The 21,161-nt window shown below is 44.6% G+C and overlaps 1 protein-coding gene across 1 annotated transcript; it reads right to left on the reverse strand.

Moving 5' to 3' along the window:
• Nucleotides 1-3,709: 3,709 nt before the first annotated feature.
• MS3_00009683 (uncharacterized protein) lies at nt 3,710-14,081 on the reverse strand. The gene has a single exon (XM_051218086.1). The coding sequence runs from the start codon at nt 8,722-8,724 to the stop codon at nt 8,089-8,091; it is 636 nt and encodes a 211-aa protein (XP_051064521.1). The 5' UTR covers nt 8,725-14,081; the 3' UTR covers nt 3,710-8,088.
• Between the last annotated feature and the right edge of the window lie 7,080 nt (nt 14,082-21,161).

Genomic DNA, 21,161 nt, shown 5'->3' on the forward strand with positions numbered 1-21,161 from the left:
TCAAACTGACCAAAAATGCGCCTCAACGTTACCAGTGCAAGGTTTGCTCGGAAGGCATTTTTGTCACAGTTAGCGTAAGACTTTAAGTCATGGGGCACCAGGACTCCTAAATCTTTTTCGACTTGGGATACTACTAGAGAGGAGTTTCCTAAGTTGTAACTGTAGTTTGCGACATGTCGCAGATGGACTACTTTACACTTAGAAGTGTTAAAGGTAAGTCCGTTATCGTCTGCCCAACTATGAAGTCGAGTCAGATCCTCTTGAAGAGCCTGTATATCGTCTTGGTTGCGTATCTCTCTCCAAAGTTTCACGTCGTCGGCAAAAAGTAATAAGTCTGACGTTACCTGTTGAGGAAGATCATTTATGTAAATCAAGAAGAGAAGAGGCCCTAGTACTGAGCCCTGGGGGACCCCACTAGAACATTCCATAGCTTGAGATAAAGTGAAATTAACCCTAACCTTAAAGTGTCGATTTTTTAGGTATGAAGTAAGCCAGTCGATTAGAGGTGGTTTGATACCTAGTCGTTTGAGCTTGTTGATAAGACACAAGTGGTTAACCTTATCAAAAGCTTTTGAGAAATCAAGGTAAATGACATCAACCTTTCCCTTGCGATCGAGGATGCTTGTCCATCTGTCCACCGCAGTCAGCAGGTTGGTTATACAAGAGTAACCCTTCCTGAAACCATGCTGTTGGGGTGAGAAGAAATTTAAGGACAGTAGGTAGTCATTTAAACCGTCGCATATCAGGGACTCCATGAGTTTTGAAGGTAACGACAGAAGAGCTACCGGCCGGTAACTTGAAGGTTCATTGCGTCGACCACCTTTGAAAATTGGTGTGATGTGAGCCAACTTCCAATTTTCCGGTAGTTTGCCTCGGCTAAGCGAGTGTGAAAACATCACGCTAAGCGGCGTTGCCAGGATTGAGGCTGCCTCCCTCAGTATGGCAGGATGAACCATATCCGGGCCAGGAGAAGTGTCAAGTCGTAAGTGCTGCAGTTTCCGGAACACCAAGTCAGCGCTTAGGTCCACTTCAGAAAGTCCTGTGGAATTGCAGATGAAACTGTCGTCAATAAAGTTGATATCAGCCGGTTGAAATGTTTGAGAGTAATGGGCCGCCAGAAGGTTAGCGGCGTCGCCATCGTTGTTGGTCGGGCCGTTAGGACCTAGCAGTTGAGAAACTCCTGTTTTGGCTTGACGAAGAGAGGCTGCATAACGGAATAGGCTTCTAGGGTTAGAGGCGAATTTGTCCATAAGCTTTGTTTGGTACTGAAGCCTGTCTTCTCTTATAGCCTTCGTGCATGTGTTCCTGATATGTTTGTATTGCCTATACGCTCCATCGTTATTAGTTCGTTTGTATTCCGCCCAACAGTGCCGTTTGCGGCTTAGGAGGCGGAGGGTACGGTTCTTGATTACTGTAGGTGGCTTGAAGCTTTTGGGAACCGTTTGAGGAACTGAATGGTTTGTAGCACGTAAGAGCGTGTGCAGCAAGAAGTCCCAATGACCATCCACATCGATTTGAGGGTGAACATCCCAAGCCACCTGTTGTAGATGGTCATGTAGAGCTCGCACATTCAGCCGTTTAAAATTCCATCGCAAATTATTGTTGGGATACCTTAGCTTAGTTTTGATGACAAAACTGAAGGCTATGACGGCATGATCGCTTTTTCCCAGAGGAGCCAGGATTGAGAGGTTGTCGACTAGGAATTCTTCGTTAGTGAATACACAGTCTAAGCGCGATGGTGTCTGACTGTTTCTCCAACGAGTTGCCGACCTCACATTTTCATATAAGCCCAAGTTATCGATGAGGTTGAAGAACCGAGCTTCAGTTGAGTTGTCGCCTCCAGTGTACGTGTGTTCCGCGAAGTTGACTCTAGGGAGATTAAAGTCCCCTAGAATCAGGATGTGTGTGAAACCGAGACGGATAGAGCGGGATAGTCCTTCCAGCATACGACTATCGTACTCGGTGTCGGCAGTTGGCTTCCTGTAAATGACTCCGACTAGACACCTGGAAGTACTAGACAACCTTACAGAGCACCATATGGATTCCTCAAGATTGTTAAACTCGAGGTTGTGAACCTGGTGCACCTCCAAGCAAGAGCTTATGTATATGGCTACTCCGCCCCCAATTCCTATTTTTCTGTCGTTGCGGAACAAAGTCATCCCAGGCAATGCTAACTCTTGATCCGAGAACTGAGAAGATGTCCAGGTTTCAGATATTCCTATCAGATGGGCCTTGTTAGCGTCGCTAAGTTCACGTAGTTCATCCAGTTTGTTTGGTAAACTCGCGGCGTTCGTATATAAGCAGTTTATGCTTTCAATTTGGAACGCATGAGCTTCGTCCTGTTTTTCTGTATGAACCTTATGTGAATGGACAGGTAGCCCACCTATATGAGGTTTGCCGAGGTGGTAGGCCCTGTCCTTTACACGTTTTTTTATCGTTTAGACAGTCCACAAGTGGAATGGTCAGCTCCAGCTTGCCTTTGTTCTTGGTCCTGACTTCGTATGGCCTATCCGGGTGCATGTGGATTCCAGGTGGCAATCGACGTCTGTTGGCACGAAATGCTTCCAGAACTGCAGCCGCCATGTGAGAAGATGGGAAGGTTATCTTCATCAGACGAGGTCTAGGATCACCGTCCTTCTTGGCTAGTCTCGTCACATGCTGAGTCAGTATGTGTTTGAGCCTCAAGGACTGTTTGATGAATTTCCATTCCCTGATGTCAGAATTTGATTGAGTAGGGTCTGCATTTTCCGGTATACCTTGGACAATTATGTTTCTTCCGCGGAAGAACTTCTCGCGAGATTCTTTAGGGACGTTTCGTATGATATTGCGCTCAGAGTACGGTATGTCGGGCAATATTCTTACGTTACCATCTGATTTCAGTAAGTGACTTGCTAGCAAGACGTCCTCTACGTCGGTAGCATTCTTAAGTGTTACTCGGAGAAGCCTCGGGTGATTTAGATGCTTAGAATCCTTTCCTCGAGTGAGCCGGGTGACCGTCAAAGGCTCTATTCTAGGAAGTTCGAGCTTTTTGTTCAATTCACCCCACAGCATCCTGTCGTTTTTATCCTGCAGACTGAGAGGAAGGTCAGGATTGTCGACGAGAGAATCGTCACGAACTGTTGTTAATTTACCAGGTTTCACGATGGGTTCAGGTTTAATAACTTGTTTTTTGGAGGTCAGTGTGCGTTTATGAATCTTGGGCTCTTTATTGACCGGACGAACAGTCTTGGGGGTAGACTGTGCGACTAAATCACCAGTTATTTTCCGTGCAGCAACACTTGGGTTGCTCGGCTTAGGCGGTGATGCCTGGTTCTTTTGGGCTCTCTTAACGCGGGTCGAATCGCCTGCAGGGTTTTTGGGAACCACTGTTGTGTTCAGCGACCCTGAGCTGGGAGACCCGAGTTTGCCTAGGGAGTCTAGTACCGTCGACGTAATGATGGTACTGAGCCTCGACACGTCGTCGTTAGTGTTGATGGATGCTCCATCGATGACATACCTATCGACATCCCTATTTTTGAGTCCGTTGCGCGCTCTTGTTTGTATATCGGTTTTTTTACTGTCGTATTCCAAGTTAACTGACAGCTTGTTTCGAAGACCTGTCAACACCGCTACCAAGAAACACGTGCCAAATAAATCAGAAGGCGAAGGTTGAACGTAACCAAAGAAACCCATAAAATCTCCGAGAAGCCAAATACCAGAAGGCAATTAATGGACCAAGTCGAGATATTTATTTGCTGGCGATCTCGTGGCATCGAAAGGATACCGAGATCGTGCCAGGATACAACCTTGGTTACAGAACGTAACCGAATTCGCGCGAAGTTACAATTGAAGTGTAAGTACAAGAATGGAAGCACAAAATAGCTGTCATTAGCACAGTCAAACAAAAGCACGTTAAAACAAACACTGGTACAGTTGGTTATAATAATAATTGTTTTTATTAAACCAGTCGTGTTCTCGTGATAAATGTGAGTCACTACAGGAGCCCCGCGCTAGAAAGGGTTAACACTTTCGATAAATAGCGGTTTAAATCGTGGGACTGATCGGCTGACGAGCGATTGTAGGACGGAAGAATTGGCGAACAGGAAAGCGATCGTTGATCGTCGAGTTGCCAACGAAGGTCGTTTTCGGAGAACGGTACCAGGAGCGATGTGCTGTATGTATTGCTTGAGTTGGCATGCTACACGAGAGTGGTTTGTATCCAGAATCTGAAGAGGGCGTTCGTAGGGGTCCGGACCAGAAACGCTGCAGACGTAGGATGAAACCACGTTGAGCCAAAAGACCAGAAGCGACCGTAACGACCAAGTTCGAGACCAAGCGTATGCCAAGCATTCGAAACCAAAATATCGACTGAGTGCGTTGACAAGAGCATGGGTGGCCAGTCCAGCTTTCGCCAAAGTTGACTGAAGTCGACGGAACCAAACGGAGGTGGTCGAAGGCGTGGGCTCAGGAAACAAAAAGAAAATCAAAAAGAGAAGAGTGTAGCATGCATGTAGCATAGGAATAACACTACACCGTATCGGTTGTTGACTGTGCGACTAGTCGCGGAAGCGTACGGGCAACCGTACTCGGCGACCGGAACGTGAGACGGCAGTCTCGTTCGTATCGCGTGAGCCTGTAATCTCATCCGAGGTCAGAGGCGGCGTGGTCTGCTGATCTGGACGTGAGACTATCGTCTCGTCCGTAGACGGTGCAGATAACGCGTGCTGTTGACCGGGACGTGAGAATGAGGTCTCAGATGTATCTAGCGTGGGACCTGAAGATGGTTTGAGGATCCCGCTAGTAGGTTTGCTAGGTCTAGCATTGAATCTCAGGTTACCAGATAGGTCACTGTCATCGACGTGTGCTGGTTTGAGACGATCTCGACGCGTCCATATCGATCAACCTTGAAGGTCTTTTCGTGACGAGCGATCACGTGAAAAGGGCCTTCGTAAGGTTGTTGCCAAGGTTTGCGTACCGAATCTACTCGTACAAAAACATGTGAACAGGTAGATAACTCTCGAGAGAGAGCGACCTGTCAATGTTGTATTCGAGTTGACACCGGAGACAGCGTTCGCATAAATGCAGACAGTCGATGGACGTAGTCTGATTTACCGAAATTAGGTCTGCTCCGTGGTGTGAATTCTCCGGGTAGACGCAATGTCGTGCCGTATACCAGTTCGGCGGCGGAACATTGTATATCTGCCTTCAAGCTCGTTCGAATACCTAAGGGGACGAGCGATAAGGTTTCGTACCAGTTGTCGCTCTCGTGTGCTCGTAGAGCACTTTTAAGTTGGCAATGAAACCGTTCAACTTAACCATTTGATGCTGGGAGGTAGACGTTAATGCGTATGCGAATGCATTCCGTACCAAGCAGCCGGGTCAGCGAGGAGAATAGTTAATAGGGGAAAATTTCTCGAATAAAGCGTGGAATTCATCGTCACGCGAATAAAAAGTAACAAGAGTTCGGTACACATAAATGGGAGTCTATTATATTAATACTATTCTTATCGTTATCCGTCATATATTAAATATGAAAATATACGACAGACGTGGATAGATAAATCATAGACTCACCGAATTGGCTTCTTTGGAAGATTTGACCAGAAGCTGAGGCGCGTTCCAAAATACGGGTCACCAATTGTAGCGTGGAGTCGAGTTGAGGTTAACTATGAACACCGCTACCAAGAAACACGTGCCAAATAAATCAGAAGGCGAAGGTTGAACGTAACCAAAGAAACCCATAAAATCTCCGAGAAGCCAAATACCAGAAGGCAATTAATGGACCAAGTCGAGATATTTATTTGCTGGCGATCTCGTGGCATCGAAAGGATACCGAGATCGTGCCAGGATACAACCTTGGTTACAGAACGTAACCGAATTCGCGCGAAGTTACAATTGAAGTGTAAGTACAAGAATGGAAGCACAAAATAGCTGTCATTAGCACAGTCAAACAAAAGCACGTTAAAACAAACACTGGTACAGTTGGTTATAATAATAATTGTTTTTATTAAACCAGTCGTGTTCTCGTGATAAATGTGAGTCACTACAGGAGCCCCGCGCTAGAAAGGGTTAACACTTTCGATAAATAGCGGTTTAAATCGTGGGACTGATCGGCTGACGAGCGATTGTAGGACGGAAGAATTGGCGAACAGGAAAGCGATCGTTGATCGTCGAGTTGCCAACGAAGGTCGTTTTCGGAGAACGGTACCAGGAGCGATGTGCTGTATGTATTGCTTGAGTTGGCATGCTACACGAGAGTGGTTTGTATCCAGAATCTGAAGAGGGCGTTCGTAGGGGTCCGGACCAGAAACGCTGCAGACGTAGGACGAAACCACGTTGAGCCAAAAGACCAGAAGCGACCGTAACGACCAAGTTCGAGACCAAGCGTATGCCAAGCATTCGAAACCAAAATATCGACTGAGTGCGTTGACAAGAGCATGGGTGGCCAGTCCAGCTTTCGCCAAAGTTGACTGAAGTCGACGGAACCAAACGGAGGTGGTCGAAGGCGTGGGCTCAGGAAACAAAAAGAAAATCAAAAAAGAGAAGAGTGTAGCATGCATGTAGCATAGGAATAACACTACACCGTATCGGTTGTTGACTGTGCGACTAGTCGCGGAAGCGTACGGGCAACCGTACTCGGCGACCGGAACGTGAGACGGCAGTCTCGTTCGTATCGCGTGAGCCTGTAATCTCATCCGAGGTCAGAGGCGGCGTGGTCTGCTGATCTGGACGTGAGACTATCGTCTCGTCCGTAGACGGTGCAGATAACGCGTGCTGTTGACCGGGACGTGAGAATGAGGTCTCAGATGTATCTAGCGTGGGACCTGAAGATGGTTTGAGGATCCCGCTAGTAGGTTTGCTAGGTCTAGCATTGAATCTCAGGTTACCAGATAGGTCACTGTCATCGACGTGTGCTGGTTTGAGACGATCTCGACGCGTCCATATCGATCAACCTTGAAGGTCTTTTCGTGACGAGCGATCACGTGAAAAGGGCCTTCGTAAGGTTGTTGCCAAGGTTTGCGTACCGAATCTACTCGTACAAAAACATGTGAACAGGTAGATAACTCTCGAGAGAGAGCGACCTGTCAATGTTGTATTCGAGTTGACACCGGAGACAGCGTTCGCATAAATGCAGACAGTCGATGGACGTAGTCTGATTTACCGAAATTAGGTCTGCTCCGTGGTGTGAATTCTCCGGGTAGACGCAATGTCGTGCCGTATACCAGTTCGGCGGCGGAACATTGTATATCTGCCTTCAAGCTCGTTCGAATACCTAAGGGGACGAGCGATAAGGTTTCGTACCAGTTGTCGTTCTCGTGTGCTCGTAGAGCACTTTTAAGTTGGCAATGAAACCGTTCAACTTAACCATTTGATGCTGGGAGGTAGACGTTAATGCGTATGCGAATGCATTCCGTACCAAGCAGCCGGGTCAGCGAGGAGAATAGTTAATAGGGGAAAATTTCTCGAATAAAGCGTGGAATTCATCGTCACGCGAATAAAAAGTAACAAGAGTTCGGTACACATAAATGGGAGTCTATTATATTAATACTATTCTTATCGTTATCCGTCATATATTAAATATGAAAATATACGACAGACGTGGATAGATAAATCATAGACTCACCGAATTGGCTTCTTTGGAAGATTTGACCAGAAGCTGAGGCGTGTTCCAAAATACGGGTCACCAATTGTAGCGTGGAGTCGAGTTGAGGTTAACTATGAACACCGCTACCAAGAAACACGTGCCAAATAAATCAGAAGGCGAAGGTTGAACGTAACCAAAGAAACCCATAAAATCTCCGAGAAGCCAAATACCAGAAGGCAATTAATGGACCAAGTCGAGATATTTATTTGCTGGCGATCTCGTGGCATCGAAAGGATACCGAGATCGTGCCAGGATACAACCTTGGTTACAGAACGTAACCTAATTCGCGCGAAGTTACAATTGAAGTGTAAGTACAAGAATGGAAGCACAAAATAGCTGTCATTAGCACAGTCAAACAAAAGCACGTTAAAACAAACACTGGTACAGTTGGTTATAATAATAATTGTTTTTATTAAACCAGTCGTGTTCTCGTGATAAATGTGAGTCACTACAGGAGCCCCGCGCTAGAAAGGGTTAACACTTTCGATAAATAGCGGTTTAAATCGTGGGACTGATCGGCTGACGAGCGATTGTAGGACGGAAGAATTGGCGAACAGGAAAGCGATCGTTGATCGTCGAGTTGCCAACGAAGGTCGTTTTCGGAGAACGGTACCAGGAGCGATGTGCTGTATGTATTGCTTGAGTTGGCATGCTACACGAGAGTGGTTTGTATCCAGAATCTGAAGAGGGCGTTCGTAGGGGTCCGGACCAGAAACGCTGCAGACGTAGGACGAAACCACGTTGAGCCAAAAGACCAGAAGCGACCGTAACGACCAAGTTCGAGACCAAGCGTATGCCAAGCATTCGAAACCAAAATATCGACTGAGTGCGTTGACAAGAGCATGGGTGGCCAGTCCAGCTTTCGCCAAAGTTGACTGAAGTCGACGGAACCAAACGGAGGTGGTCGAAGGCGTGGGCTCAGGAAACAAAAAGAAAATCAAAAAAGAGAAGAGTGTAGCATGCATGTAGCATAGGAATAACACTACACCGTATCGGTTGTTGACTGTGCGACTAGTCGCGGAAGCGTACGGGCAACCGTACTCGGCGACCGGAACGTGAGACGGCAGTCTCGTTCGTATCGCGTGAGCCTGTAATCTCATCCGAGGTCAGAGGCGGCGTGGTCTGCTGATCTGGACGTGAGACTATCGTCTCGTCCGTAGACGGTGCAGATAACGCGTGCTGTTGACCGGGACGTGAGAATGAGGTCTCAGATGTATCTAGCGTGGGACCTGAAGATGGTTTGAGGATCCCGCTAGTAGGTTTGCTAGGTCTAGCATTGAATCTCAGGTTACCAGATAGGTCACTGTCATCGACGTGTGCTGGTTTGAGACGATCTCGACGCGTCCATATCGATCAACCTTGAAGGTCTTTTCGTGACGAGCGATCACGTGAAAAGGGCCTTCGTAAGGTTGTTGCCAAGGTTTGCGTACCGAATCTACTCGTACAAAAACATGTGAACAGGTAGATAACTCTCGAGAGAGAGCGACCTGTCAATGTTGTATTCGAGTTGACACCGGAGACAGCGTTCGCATAAATGCAGACAGTCGATGGACGTAGTCTGATTTACCGAAATTAGGTCTGCTCCGTGGTGTGAATTCTCCGGGCAGACGCAATGTCGTGCCGTATACCAGTTCGGCGGCGGAACATTGTATATCTGCCTTCAAGCTCGTTCGAATACCTAAGGGGACGAGCGATAAGGTTTCGTACCAGTTGTCGCTCTCGTGTGCTCGTAGAGCACTTTTAAGTTGGCAATGAAACCGTTCAACTTAACCATTTGATGCTGGGAGGTAGACGTTAATGCGTATGCGAATGCATTCCGTACCAAGCAGCCGGGTCAGCGAGGAGAATAGTTAATAGGGGAAAATTTCTCGAATAAAGCGTGGAATTCATCGTCACGCGAATAAAAAGTAACAAGAGTTCGGTACACATAAATGGGAGTCTATTATATTAATACTATTCTTATCGTTATCCGTCATATATTAAATATGAAAATATACGACAGACGTGGATAGATAAATCATAGACTCACCGAATTGGCTTCTTTGGAAGATTTGACCAGAAGCTGAGGCGTGTTCCAAAATACGGGTCACCAATTGTAGCGTGGAGTCGAGTTGAGGTTAACTATGAACACCGCTACCAAGAAACACGTGCCAAATAAATCAGAAGGCGAAGGTTGAACGTAACCAAAGAAACCCATAAAATCTCCGAGAAGCCAAATACCAGAAGGCAATTAATGGACCAAGTCGAGATATTTATTTGCTGGCGATCTCGTGGCATCGAAAGGATACCGAGATCGTGCCAGGATACAACCTTGGTTACAGAACGTAACCTAATTCGCGCGAAGTTACAATTGAAGTGTAAGTACAAGAATGGAAGCACAAAATAGCTGTCATTAGCACAGTCAAACAAAAGCACGTTAAAACAAACACTGGTACAGTTGGTTATAATAATAATTGTTTTTATTAAACCAGTCGTGTTCTCGTGATAAATGTGAGTCACTACAGGAGCCCCGCGCTAGAAAGGGTTAACACTTTCGATAAATAGCGGTTTAAATCGTGGGACTGATCGGCTGACGAGCGATTGTAGGACGGAAGAATTGGCGAACAGGAAAGCGATCGTTGATCGTCGAGTTGCCAACGAAGGTCGTTTTCGGAGAACGGTACCAGGAGCGATGTGCTGTATGTATTGCTTGAGTTGGCATGCTACACGAGAGTGGTTTGTATCCAGAATCTGAAGAGGGCGTTCGTAGGGGTCCGGACCAGAAACGCTGCAGACGTAGGATGAAACCACGTTGAGCCAAAAGACCAGAAGCGACCGTAACGACCAAGTTCGAGACCAAGCGTATGCCAAGCATTCGAAACCAAAATATCGACTGAGTGCGTTGACAAGAGCATGGGTGGCCAGTCCAGCTTTCGCCAAAGTTGACTGAAGTCGACGGAACCAAACGGAGGTGGTCGAAGGCGTGGGCTCAGGAAACAAAAAGAAAATCAAAAAGAGAAGAGTGTAGCATGCATGTAGCATAGGAATAACACTACACCGTATCGGTTGTTGACTGTGCGACTAGTCGCGGAAGCGTACGGGCAACCGTACTCGGCGACCGGAACGTGAGACGGCAGTCTCGTTCGTATCGCGTGAGCCTGTAATCTCATCCGAGGTCAGAGGCGGCGTGGTCTGCTGATCTGGACGTGAGACTATCGTCTCGTCCGTAGACGGTGCAGATAACGCGTGCTGTTGACCGGGACGTGAGAATGAGGTCTCAGATGTATCTAGCGTGGGACCTGAAGATGGTTTGAGGATCCCGCTAGTAGGTTTGCTAGGTCTAGCATTGAATCTCAGGTTACCAGATAGGTCACTGTCATCGATGTGTGCTGGTTTGAGACGATCTCGACGCGTCCATATCGATCAACCTTGAAGGTCTTTTCGTGACGAGCGATCACGTGAAAAGGGCCTTCGTAAGGTTGTTGCCAAGGTTTGCGTACCGAATCTACTCGTACAAAAACATGTGAACAGGTAGATAACTCTCGAGAGAGAGCGACCTGTCAATGTTGTATTCGAGTTGACACCGGAGACAGCGTTCGCATAAATGCAGACAGTCGATGGACGTAGTCTGATTTACCGAAATTAGGTCTGCTCCGTGGTGTGAATTCTCCGGGCAGACGCAATGTCGTGCCGTATACCAGTTCGGCGGCGGAACATTGTATATCTGCCTTCAAGCTCGTTCGAATACCTAAGGGGACGAGCGATAAGGTTTCGTACCAGTTGTCGTTCTCGTGTGCTCGTAGAGCACTTTTAAGTTGGCAATGAAACCGTTCAACTTAACCATTTGATGCTGGGAGGTAGACGTTAATGCGTATGCGAATGCATTCCGTACCAAGCAGCCGGGTCAGCGAGGAGAATAGTTAATAGGGGAAAATTTCTCGAATAAAGCGTGGAATTCATCGTCACGCGAATAAAAAGTAACAAGAGTTCGGTACACATAAATGGGAGTCTATTATATTAATACTATTCTTATCGTTATCCGTCATATATTAAATATGAAAATATGCGACAGACGTGGATAGATAAATCATAGACTCACCGAATTGGCTTCTTTGGAAGATTTGACCAGAAGCTGAGGCGTGTTCCAAAATACGGGTCACCAATTGTAGCGTGGAGTCGAGTTGAGGTTAACTATGAACACCGCTACCAAGAAACACGTGCCAAATAAATCAGAAGGCGAAGGTTGAACGTAACCAAAGAAACCCATAAAATCTCCGAGAAGCCAAATACCAGAAGGCAATTAATGGACCAAGTCGAGATATTTATTTGCTGGCGATCTCGTGGCATCGAAAGGATACCGAGATCGTGCCAGGATACAACCTTGGTTACAGAACGTAACCTAATTCGCGCGAAGTTACAATTGAAGTGTAAGTACAAGAATGGAAGCACAAAATAGCTGTCATTAGCACAGTCAAACAAAAGCACGTTAAAACAAACACTGGTACAGTTGGTTATAATAATAATTGTTTTTATTAAACCAGTCGTGTTCTCGTGATAAATGTGAGTCACTACAGGAGCCCCGCGCTAGAAAGGGTTAACACTTTCGATAAATAGCGGTTTAAATCGTGGGACTGATCGGCTGACGAGCGATTGTAGGACGGAAGAATTGGCGAACAGGAAAGCGATCGTTGATCGTCGAGTTGCCAACGAAGGTCGTTTTCGGAGAACGGTACCAGGAGCGATGTGCTGTATGTATTGCTTGAGTTGGCATGCTACACGAGAGTGGTTTGTATCCAGAATCTGAAGAGGGCGTTCGTAGGGGTCCGGACCAGAAACGCTGCAGACGTAGGATGAAACCACGTTGAGCCAAAAGACCAGAAGCGACCGTAACGACCAAGTTCGAGACCAAGCGTATGCCAAGCATTCGAAACCAAAATATCGACTGAGTGCGTTGACAAGAGCATGGGTGGCCAGTCCAGCTTTCGCCAAAGTTGACTGAAGTCGACGGAACCAAACGGAGGTGGTCGAAGGCGTGGGCTCAGGAAACAAAAAGAAAATCAAAAAGAGAAGAGTGTAGCATGCATGTAGCATAGGAATAACACTACACCGTATCGGTTGTTGACTGTGCGACTAGTCGCGGAAGCGTACGGGCAACCGTACTCGGCGACCGGAACGTGAGACGGCAGTCTCGTTCGTATCGCGTGAGCCTGTAATCTCATCCGAGGTCAGAGGCGGCGTGGTCTGCTGATCTGGACGTGAGACTATCGTCTCGTCCGTAGACGGTGCAGATAACGCGTGCTGTTGACCGGGACGTGAGAATGAGGTCTCAGATGTATCTAGCGTGGGACCTGAAGATGGTTTGAGGATCCCGCTAGTAGGTTTGCTAGGTCTAGCATTGAATCTCAGGTTACCAGATAGGTCACTGTCATCGATGTGTGCTGGTTTGAGACGATCTCGACGCGTCCATATCGATCAACCTTGAAGGTCTTTTCGTGACGAGCGATCACGTGAAAAGGGCCTTCGTAAGGTTGTTGCCAAGGTTTGCGTACCGAATCTACTCGTACAAAAACATGTGAACAGGTAGATAACTCTCGAGAGAGAGCGACCTGTCAATGTTGTATTCGAGTTGACACCGGAGACAGCGTTCGCATAAATGCAGACAGTCGATGGACGTAGTCTGATTTACCGAAATTAGGTCTGCTCCGTGGTGTGAATTCTCCGGGTAGACGCAATGTCGTGCCGTATACCAGTTCGGCGGCGGAACATTGTATATCTGCCTTCAAGCTCGTTCGAATACCTAAGGGGACGAGCGATAAGGTTTCGTACCAGTTGTCGCTCTCGTGTGCTCGTAGAGCACTTTTAAGTTGGCAATGAAACCGTTCAACTTAACCATTTGATGCTGGGAGGTAGACGTTAATGCGTATGCGAATGCATTCCGTACCAAGCAGCCGGGTCAGCGAGGAGAATAGTTAATAGGGGAAAATTTCTCGAATAAAGCGTGGAATTCATCGTCACGCGAATAAAAAGTAACAAGAGTTCGGTACACATAAATGGGAGTCTATTATATTAATACTATTCTTATCGTTATCCGTCATATATTAAATATGAAAATATACGACAGACGTGGATAGATAAATCATAGACTCACCGAATTGGCTTCTTTGGAAGATTTGACCAGAAGCTGAGGCGTGTTCCAAAATACGGGTCACCAATTGTAGCGTGGAGTCGAGTTGAGGTTAACTATGAACACCGCTACCAAGAAACACGTGCCAAATAAATCAGAAGGCGAAGGTTGAACGTAACCAAAGAAACCCATAAAATCTCCGAGAAGCCAAATACCAGAAGGCAATTAATGGACCAAGTCGAGATATTTATTTGCTGGCGATCTCGTGGCATCGAAAGGATACCGAGATCGTGCCAGGATACAACCTTGGTTACAGAACGTAACCTAATTCGCGCGAAGTTACAATTGAAGTGTAAGTACAAGAATGGAAGCACAAAATAGCTGTCATTAGCACAGTCAAACAAAAGCACGTTAAAACAAACACTGGTACAGTTGGTTATAATAATAATTGTTTTTATTAAACCAGTCGTGTTCTCGTGATAAATGTGAGTCACTACACCAACAATCGAAAGTGCAATACCTGGCAGCAGCAAGGTTAAGTTCAAAAAAAGAACGAAAACATAGAATGATTGATGTGAAAATGAAGAAACAGTCAAGTCTGAGACAAATGATTGACATTTTGCAAATGAATTATTACTGTATGGTTATACCAAGAGATTCTGTAATTTCGTGTTCAAATACATTTGGTTGTCTCTAACTAGTGTTCTCATTCACTACACTGTTATTTTCTTGTGTTTTATACATTAGAAATTTGTAAAATATTTGCTTTTTCATTACAAATTCATATGATGGAAAGAAAAGTCAATTCCTCGATTGAATTACTCATCATGAGTTTTATTCAACATTCAACATCCGTTTTGATTCAACGTGAGGACCATTCAGTGTAGTATTCGATTTGTTTTCTCAGTATGATATTTTCTTGTGTATAATATACGACATTCTTATATTCCATTGACATGAACTAGGCTCAGTAAGTGATTTGTTATAACTGAGTATGTGATTTAATCCTGATTATTGATCAAAATGGGTGTACAATCAATATATAAATGAGTGTATTTTAGACTATTTTTGATTCGTTGTCGTCATAGTGTTTGGGGCTAATAAATATTTACTTATACCAGTCTTGTGTTCTTACTTTCGCGTCGTGGGAATTGCCGAGGTCCCTCGTTCCGAGTATAAGTGATCAGCGGCTCTTTTCCGGCACAGCAATCAGCGACGACCAAATATAACACAAATGTATATTTTGAGCTGATTTATCTTGATTTATTCTGACTCACAGTCTGTAGCATCAATATAGTCTGATGCCTTCTATATGTAAATGAGATCAGATACATGTAAACAGTATTATTATGATATTTGTATTGCAAAACGCATCACTTTTTTCTTTTAAAAACTCTACCTGAATTATTTATGACCTACTAGAATAACAGCGCCTCTGAATAACATCACATCCTAAGGTTATGGTGGAAAAGACAAGATTTCTGTTTGTGGTCCTAACACCTTGATTCTCAATGGATTTCTAGATATCAAACAATTAGATTAGTAGGACTAGATAAACGGACTCAATTAGTCACAAAACCTAACGTTGTGGTACAATCGACTCAGCTTGATACACTGAATAATTAGATATTAACTGAATGATAAGTGATCTATACTCACGGGCGCATGTTAGCGATCAAGATGTGGCTTAATTTTCTTGGAAATAGATGTATGTCATTAGTCTAAAATCTGGATTTGCTCACTGAAGGTAAAGGGCAAGGTCGTTGATGGCCACTATCAATGATTGACATATCAGAACTAAGCAGTATTTCTTGGGTTGCACTGGATTCACAACTCAGTTCATTCCATGATGCGAATTGTAAAATTCAGAGATCTTCACAAGCACCTCAAAAGTAATAAGTCATCAAGGTCCTACTCCTACCCACGTCCCTACTACCATAAGGCTAGTAATCAAAAAAAGAAAAGGGCTTCCCAGACCGCCTATGGTGCCGACTGCTACGAAGAAACAACATGAGAACGATAATTGTACCTCAACTCCGTCGTTCGTCGAAACTACGGAATCGGCCTTGAATGTCATTTCCGGAGAGGTAAGGTTCACTGTCGCTATGGTACTGCACTATCTAAGCAGTACTGAGGGTTTATGTTAAGTCACCCCTGTCCATGGTTCTGGTTGACAGTGTGAAGAAATACACCAATGGGATTATCAAGACAGGAGGGTATCATACTATTGAAAGCAACTCTATCAATCCCCAGCAGTAAATCCAAATTGTCAAACACAGGCTTAATGAATCATACGACCATACGAGCCACGACACGAGAGCATGCACCAATCAAATTACAGACTGCCACCGATACCTGAGGTATCTGCTAACTGCACTGGGTGAACGTTGGAAAAGAAAATGGCAAAAGCATAGCTCCCAAAACGCTAAGAATGGAGGACGACAACGTTAGACAAAACTCCCTGATTTTATCTAGCGTCCCAGTTGTGGAGAGTAGCTTAGTAGAAAATAGAGCAACCTTTTTATAAAGAACAGGAGACGAATACCATATAACGCTGAGCAAGGGTATCGCTTCATCCAAGCTGTACCACCCGTATTAGGGCAAAAACGTAACAAAAAGTGAACCTGTAGAATTATGGTCTACTATGATATTAGCACTGACCTAATCCTAAATTTGTAGGTTTGTCATGGTATAACTGCCTAATCTATACGATCTTACATGGAAGTCACGTCATCGTCTACACCAAGTCACTAGATCTAAACAATTATCAATACATAGTAGAGAACAAGATTAGGCTAGAGATATATAAGAGACCACGCCTCGCAGAAAAAGAAGAAATGAGTTTGCTAGGCAGGACAATTTTCAAATACGACAGGGTACTAAAAACGGTTGGGATGATCATATAAATTAACAGTCACTTAGAAGACGCAACATCACTCATTACCGAGTTAGCCGAGGTGACGGAATCATGTTAGTGTTGTTATAATGCAAATTCCGCAAAGTACTTGATTCGAGGAATATACTGTCCCTCCACAGGCTCTAAAACTCAAAATGATGAGATAGTACTACGGCTACCATAAATGAGATTTGACCAAGTTTTACTAGCTGGAGGTTTCAACACCATCCCCAAATCTCAGCAATCAGATTACGAGCTCTACAGAGTGGTCTACTAATCGGCTTACAGTAGCCATTAGACGTTCATGACTGAACACGTGGGTGGTACTGCCGAATGAAACGGGGATGGAAAGTCATCAAACTTAGATCATTTATTTACTATTGATCTGTTCCTAGATGATGTGTATAGCCACGTACCAATCGGAAGTGATGACCGTCGCACAGTCGTGTTTTACGTCACTACAAGCGACATACCCCGGAGAGACGAGAATGCTCCCTACACTAGGTTCATTAGTACAGACCACACGATGACGAGCGAGCATTTTCAACACATCTTATGGATACGAGAGTTCCGGCGGCTAACTGTGGCCTACTACTGGGAGTTAGAGAGAGACACCTCTCTGAATACTATCTGATACAACGTACCTCAGGGTAAGCACACAATCGGAAGCAAAGGTTCTGTGTTACGTGAGGTTAGAGAGAAGTCCTAGAACAAGTAGAAATTCCGTAGTAGTATTGGTTCCCATGCGACCCATGTCTGTGAACATACGACAACTGAGAGGATTTACATTCAACATTGAACAAGTCGAAAGTGGTGAACGCTGGAACACTTGATAGGCACGACATGGAACGGCCATGCCGGCGTTGTCACTCCGTAACTTATCACTTCGCACAGTAAATATATTATTCTATACAGGGCCTAAATGTGTTCTTTAGGGGCGCTAAACATCATTTTAGTGATTGATACAATAGGAGTCAGCATAGATAGTGATGGAATTCCCACATAAGACCTTATTGATTGAGTATTTACAACACGGCAAATGTGTAAATGTGGATTGGGTTATTCTGGTTGTGAATATAAATGCACTAACATCTAACTAGACCACTATCCGACAAGTCCTTCTTAAGGATTTCGGTCACAGCCCCTACTTGACACCGACAGACGCAACGCTGAAGTACACGGCGGTAGAAGACGTTTTCAGACCAAGCTAGCGGAAAAAACTTGAAGTAACCCCAAATATCTCTACAGATTATTGACCGGGCAAAAGCCAGTGAACAAGGTGGTCTGTATTCTTAAAGCATAGATCCTCAATGTCAGATTCATAGACCAACTAAACCGGAAGCCTGAAAACGTGGAACACATTTCAGGCATAGTGGCAGTTGACTGCTGGGAGATACCTGACTCCCGGGTAAGAGCTCAGGAGAATAAGATATCTGGGCTCAAGTGATGTGAACAGGGAATCAAGAAGCCCTGACAAACTACGAAAGCTGTTTTTCGGGGCGTTATTCCATTTTATTCAAGGCCTGTAAAACACTGACACTCATTTTTTTGTCCCTAATTTATTCTACAGAACATAAGCTTTCGTTCGATGCATGATTCATTGCCATACTCTTTTTTGTTCCGAAGCTGCTGTAATTTAAACATCATATCTTGCACCCTATTTTCTACTCTAATTCCCAGCTTTGGACATAATTTTATTTTTCCTAATTATTGTACGTTGTGCTTGAGTTATTCACTTAGTTATTCATGTACCATTTTACACTAATCCGAACTTAAATCAGGATATCAGGAATAGGTCGAGTAGTGTTCCATTTGTCTTGTCTTATCTCGTTCACGTGCTTGTCAGCCAATCAGGTGATAGGATGGTTTTCTCTCTACTCCACTTCGAACTCACGCGTACTAGCCTCAAGGTTAGGTCGATCAGCCTATCGCATCAAGGTCTTAATCTGGATTAGATAAGTATCCTCAGCACCAAAAGTGGGTAGACAGACCAAAGGACATAACACCAGGAAGTGAAAACTCCAACTTGTAATCCTGAAGTGTTGCGTGGAATCTATCAGCATGCCAGTATGTGACCTAGTCGTAAACACGCTAGGTTCACACTAACTACCAAAAGAGTGAAAGAGGGCCATTTCCTCTCCGATCTTCAAAAAACGTGGTAGAAAGTACCCAGCTTGTTGCACATCGATCTCACTACCCCCCTTCAAATGCAGTAGAAGGTAGTGGAAGAACTGGTCAATGAATAAATGAGGGGATACAAGGGTAGAAATAACACCCACCATGAAGCCCAACAGTGATTCGGGAAAAAGCAGGTCATGTGCATCAGTCTCCTCATAGCATGAAACTGCTGTGCGTGAAGACAAGTTATACAGAATGGTCACGCCTGAAAGGCTGAACCGTGCCTTCGCCATTGTTGGCCTTCTCTCTGCGCTAAACCTTGAATACCCATTTTCCCAGTTATTTCATGTTCAGCTTTGCAGATTGTGTGGTTAGGACCAATGCCACTACATACCAAGCACTCCAAGTCACCCCAACCCTAACATATTACCAGAACATCATCACCACGCTCTTCGAGGCAACCGTCAGAAGATTGCAGATCAAATTGCGAATACTTAAGTACATTCTCAATTTTTCTCATTGACACTTGTCCCCATTTAGAATGCTCTCCAGTCGAAGTGGCCATAGCACCATCAGTGGATAGCCTTGAGAGGACACTTGACAATCAAATCCTCACTCATGGATTCCCATCTGAAGGCTGCTATTAAACGCTACTCAATTTCGTAAATGTGGCCTTTAGCTTAGCAACCAATCAGAATGAGGCGGGAATTATTTTATCCGCCATCTTTGTAAGCAATGGTGGTCAGGTTTCTTCGTTCTGTGCTTCTTTCAGCTACTTCTTTTGTGTAGCTACAGAATTTAATGTTTCAGTGTGCTAAAATGCAGAGGTTAATGTAATACTCTGATTGTTGGGGCAAAATTTTTCCTCATTTTGCTTTATTTTCTGGGTTTTGGCTGCTGCTACTGAAGTCAATGTATTTCTTCAGCCAAGCTGGCTAGTCTTATCGGTTTTGTTTTGACTTGTTTTCTAGATATCCAAAGCCAAGTTCGTTTTTCTAGCTAAAATAATTGTTGCTGCCGCCTGTGACTCTAACTGTCCACATGTTCGTCCCTAACTGTCCTTTATGATGTTATCGGCAAAATGAAAGGAAACAATCTCCGGTTTTCAATTTTCTTCAGTACTATGGGCAACACTATCCCACCAACGAGTCAAACTAATATAGAGTGCCCAGCAGTAGGGGATATCAGTACTGTTTTCAGAAGGACTCAGACTTCCCATAACCACAGATGAAGTCACGGATGCTACCAATCTATTGCAAAGGGTTTGTTATGTAAAATATGCCATGTATCAGTAATAGAAGTGTTGTACTCAGTACGTCGTGCGTTAAAGCAAGCTTAACATTGAAAAGCCGGAAATCTGCTGTCAGTGTGTAGTGTATGTTTGATATTTTGGCTAAAAAAGGAAGCCGAAGGGTCATGATCAGGGGGTAAAAAGGTAAGTAACTGTTGTTAAGCTCACTTTCTTATACAACGCATTTCACCACTCGCAAATTTGTGCTTTTTTACGGTATGATGTCAACCAGTACCTAATATGTTCACCCTTACACTGAAAAGTACCTGGAAATTTTCAACTTCATATTTAAATTATTTTGAGACAACCGTCTTCCAGTTTGAGTGCTTCGTACGCCCTGGGAGACTAGATTCCTACATTATTCGTAGTTCCAGTATAACTTTCTCACGCAGTAAGTTCAAAGTAGACACCAGTCTTTCTAAACAAGCCTGTTAAGCTAATATCCGTATTCTCTATTTCAGTTAATCGACGAAAACTTGTACCACGTGCACCTGCTGTATACTGCCATTTTACTCCAATTCTGTTATATTTTCTGAAAAATAAAGTTGCTATATGCAGCAAATACAGACTTATTTGTCTTGATGGAGGTAGGGGGCTTCATGGGATTTTTAGCAGGACTGTATTAATATTCTCACCAAGGAGCTAAGCGAGTGCGTAGACCAATGTAAGGTACCATACAGGGTGCCTTTGAGTTACTAGTGTTCCATTAGTGCGGGTAGGGGCATTGCTTGTTTACCATATGGCATTGGAGTAAGGAGCTATAAGATTAGACGCGGGTGCGGTTAGGATGTGTAACGCGTGTCCATCCATCAGCTGCCGTGACAACTTATGGTGGTTAGAATAAGTTATGAGAGGACCCGAGTCTGTAGGTTTCCCAAGAAAACGACGAAGATATGTACTAAATTACTTAAATTTACTACATATGAACTAGATGCTGAGAGGCTCGTATATCACAAGTTCCTTGCAACGATTAAGTAGATAAAACAAAGTAGCATTAGATTCAGAAATTTATTCAGGAACTTTCATTAAGAATCGAATATCAAACAAAGGTTTTGTAGATCGCTAACGTAGATGATCTATGTCGAAATGATTGGAGGCCTACTCGAGTTAGACGTGAATGGTGTGACGA

The sequence above is a fragment of the Schistosoma haematobium genome, chromosome 7 (assembly GCF_000699445.3).
Source record: "Schistosoma haematobium chromosome 7, whole genome shotgun sequence".
Classification (NCBI taxonomy): domain Eukaryota; kingdom Metazoa; phylum Platyhelminthes; class Trematoda; order Strigeidida; family Schistosomatidae; genus Schistosoma; species Schistosoma haematobium.

What these genes read in the sequence shown, in the direction of transcription:
- MS3_00009683 (XM_051218086.1), bottom strand. Translation starts at nt 8,724, where the DNA reads ATGAGATTACAGGCTCACGCGATACGAACGAGACTGCCGTCTCACGTT.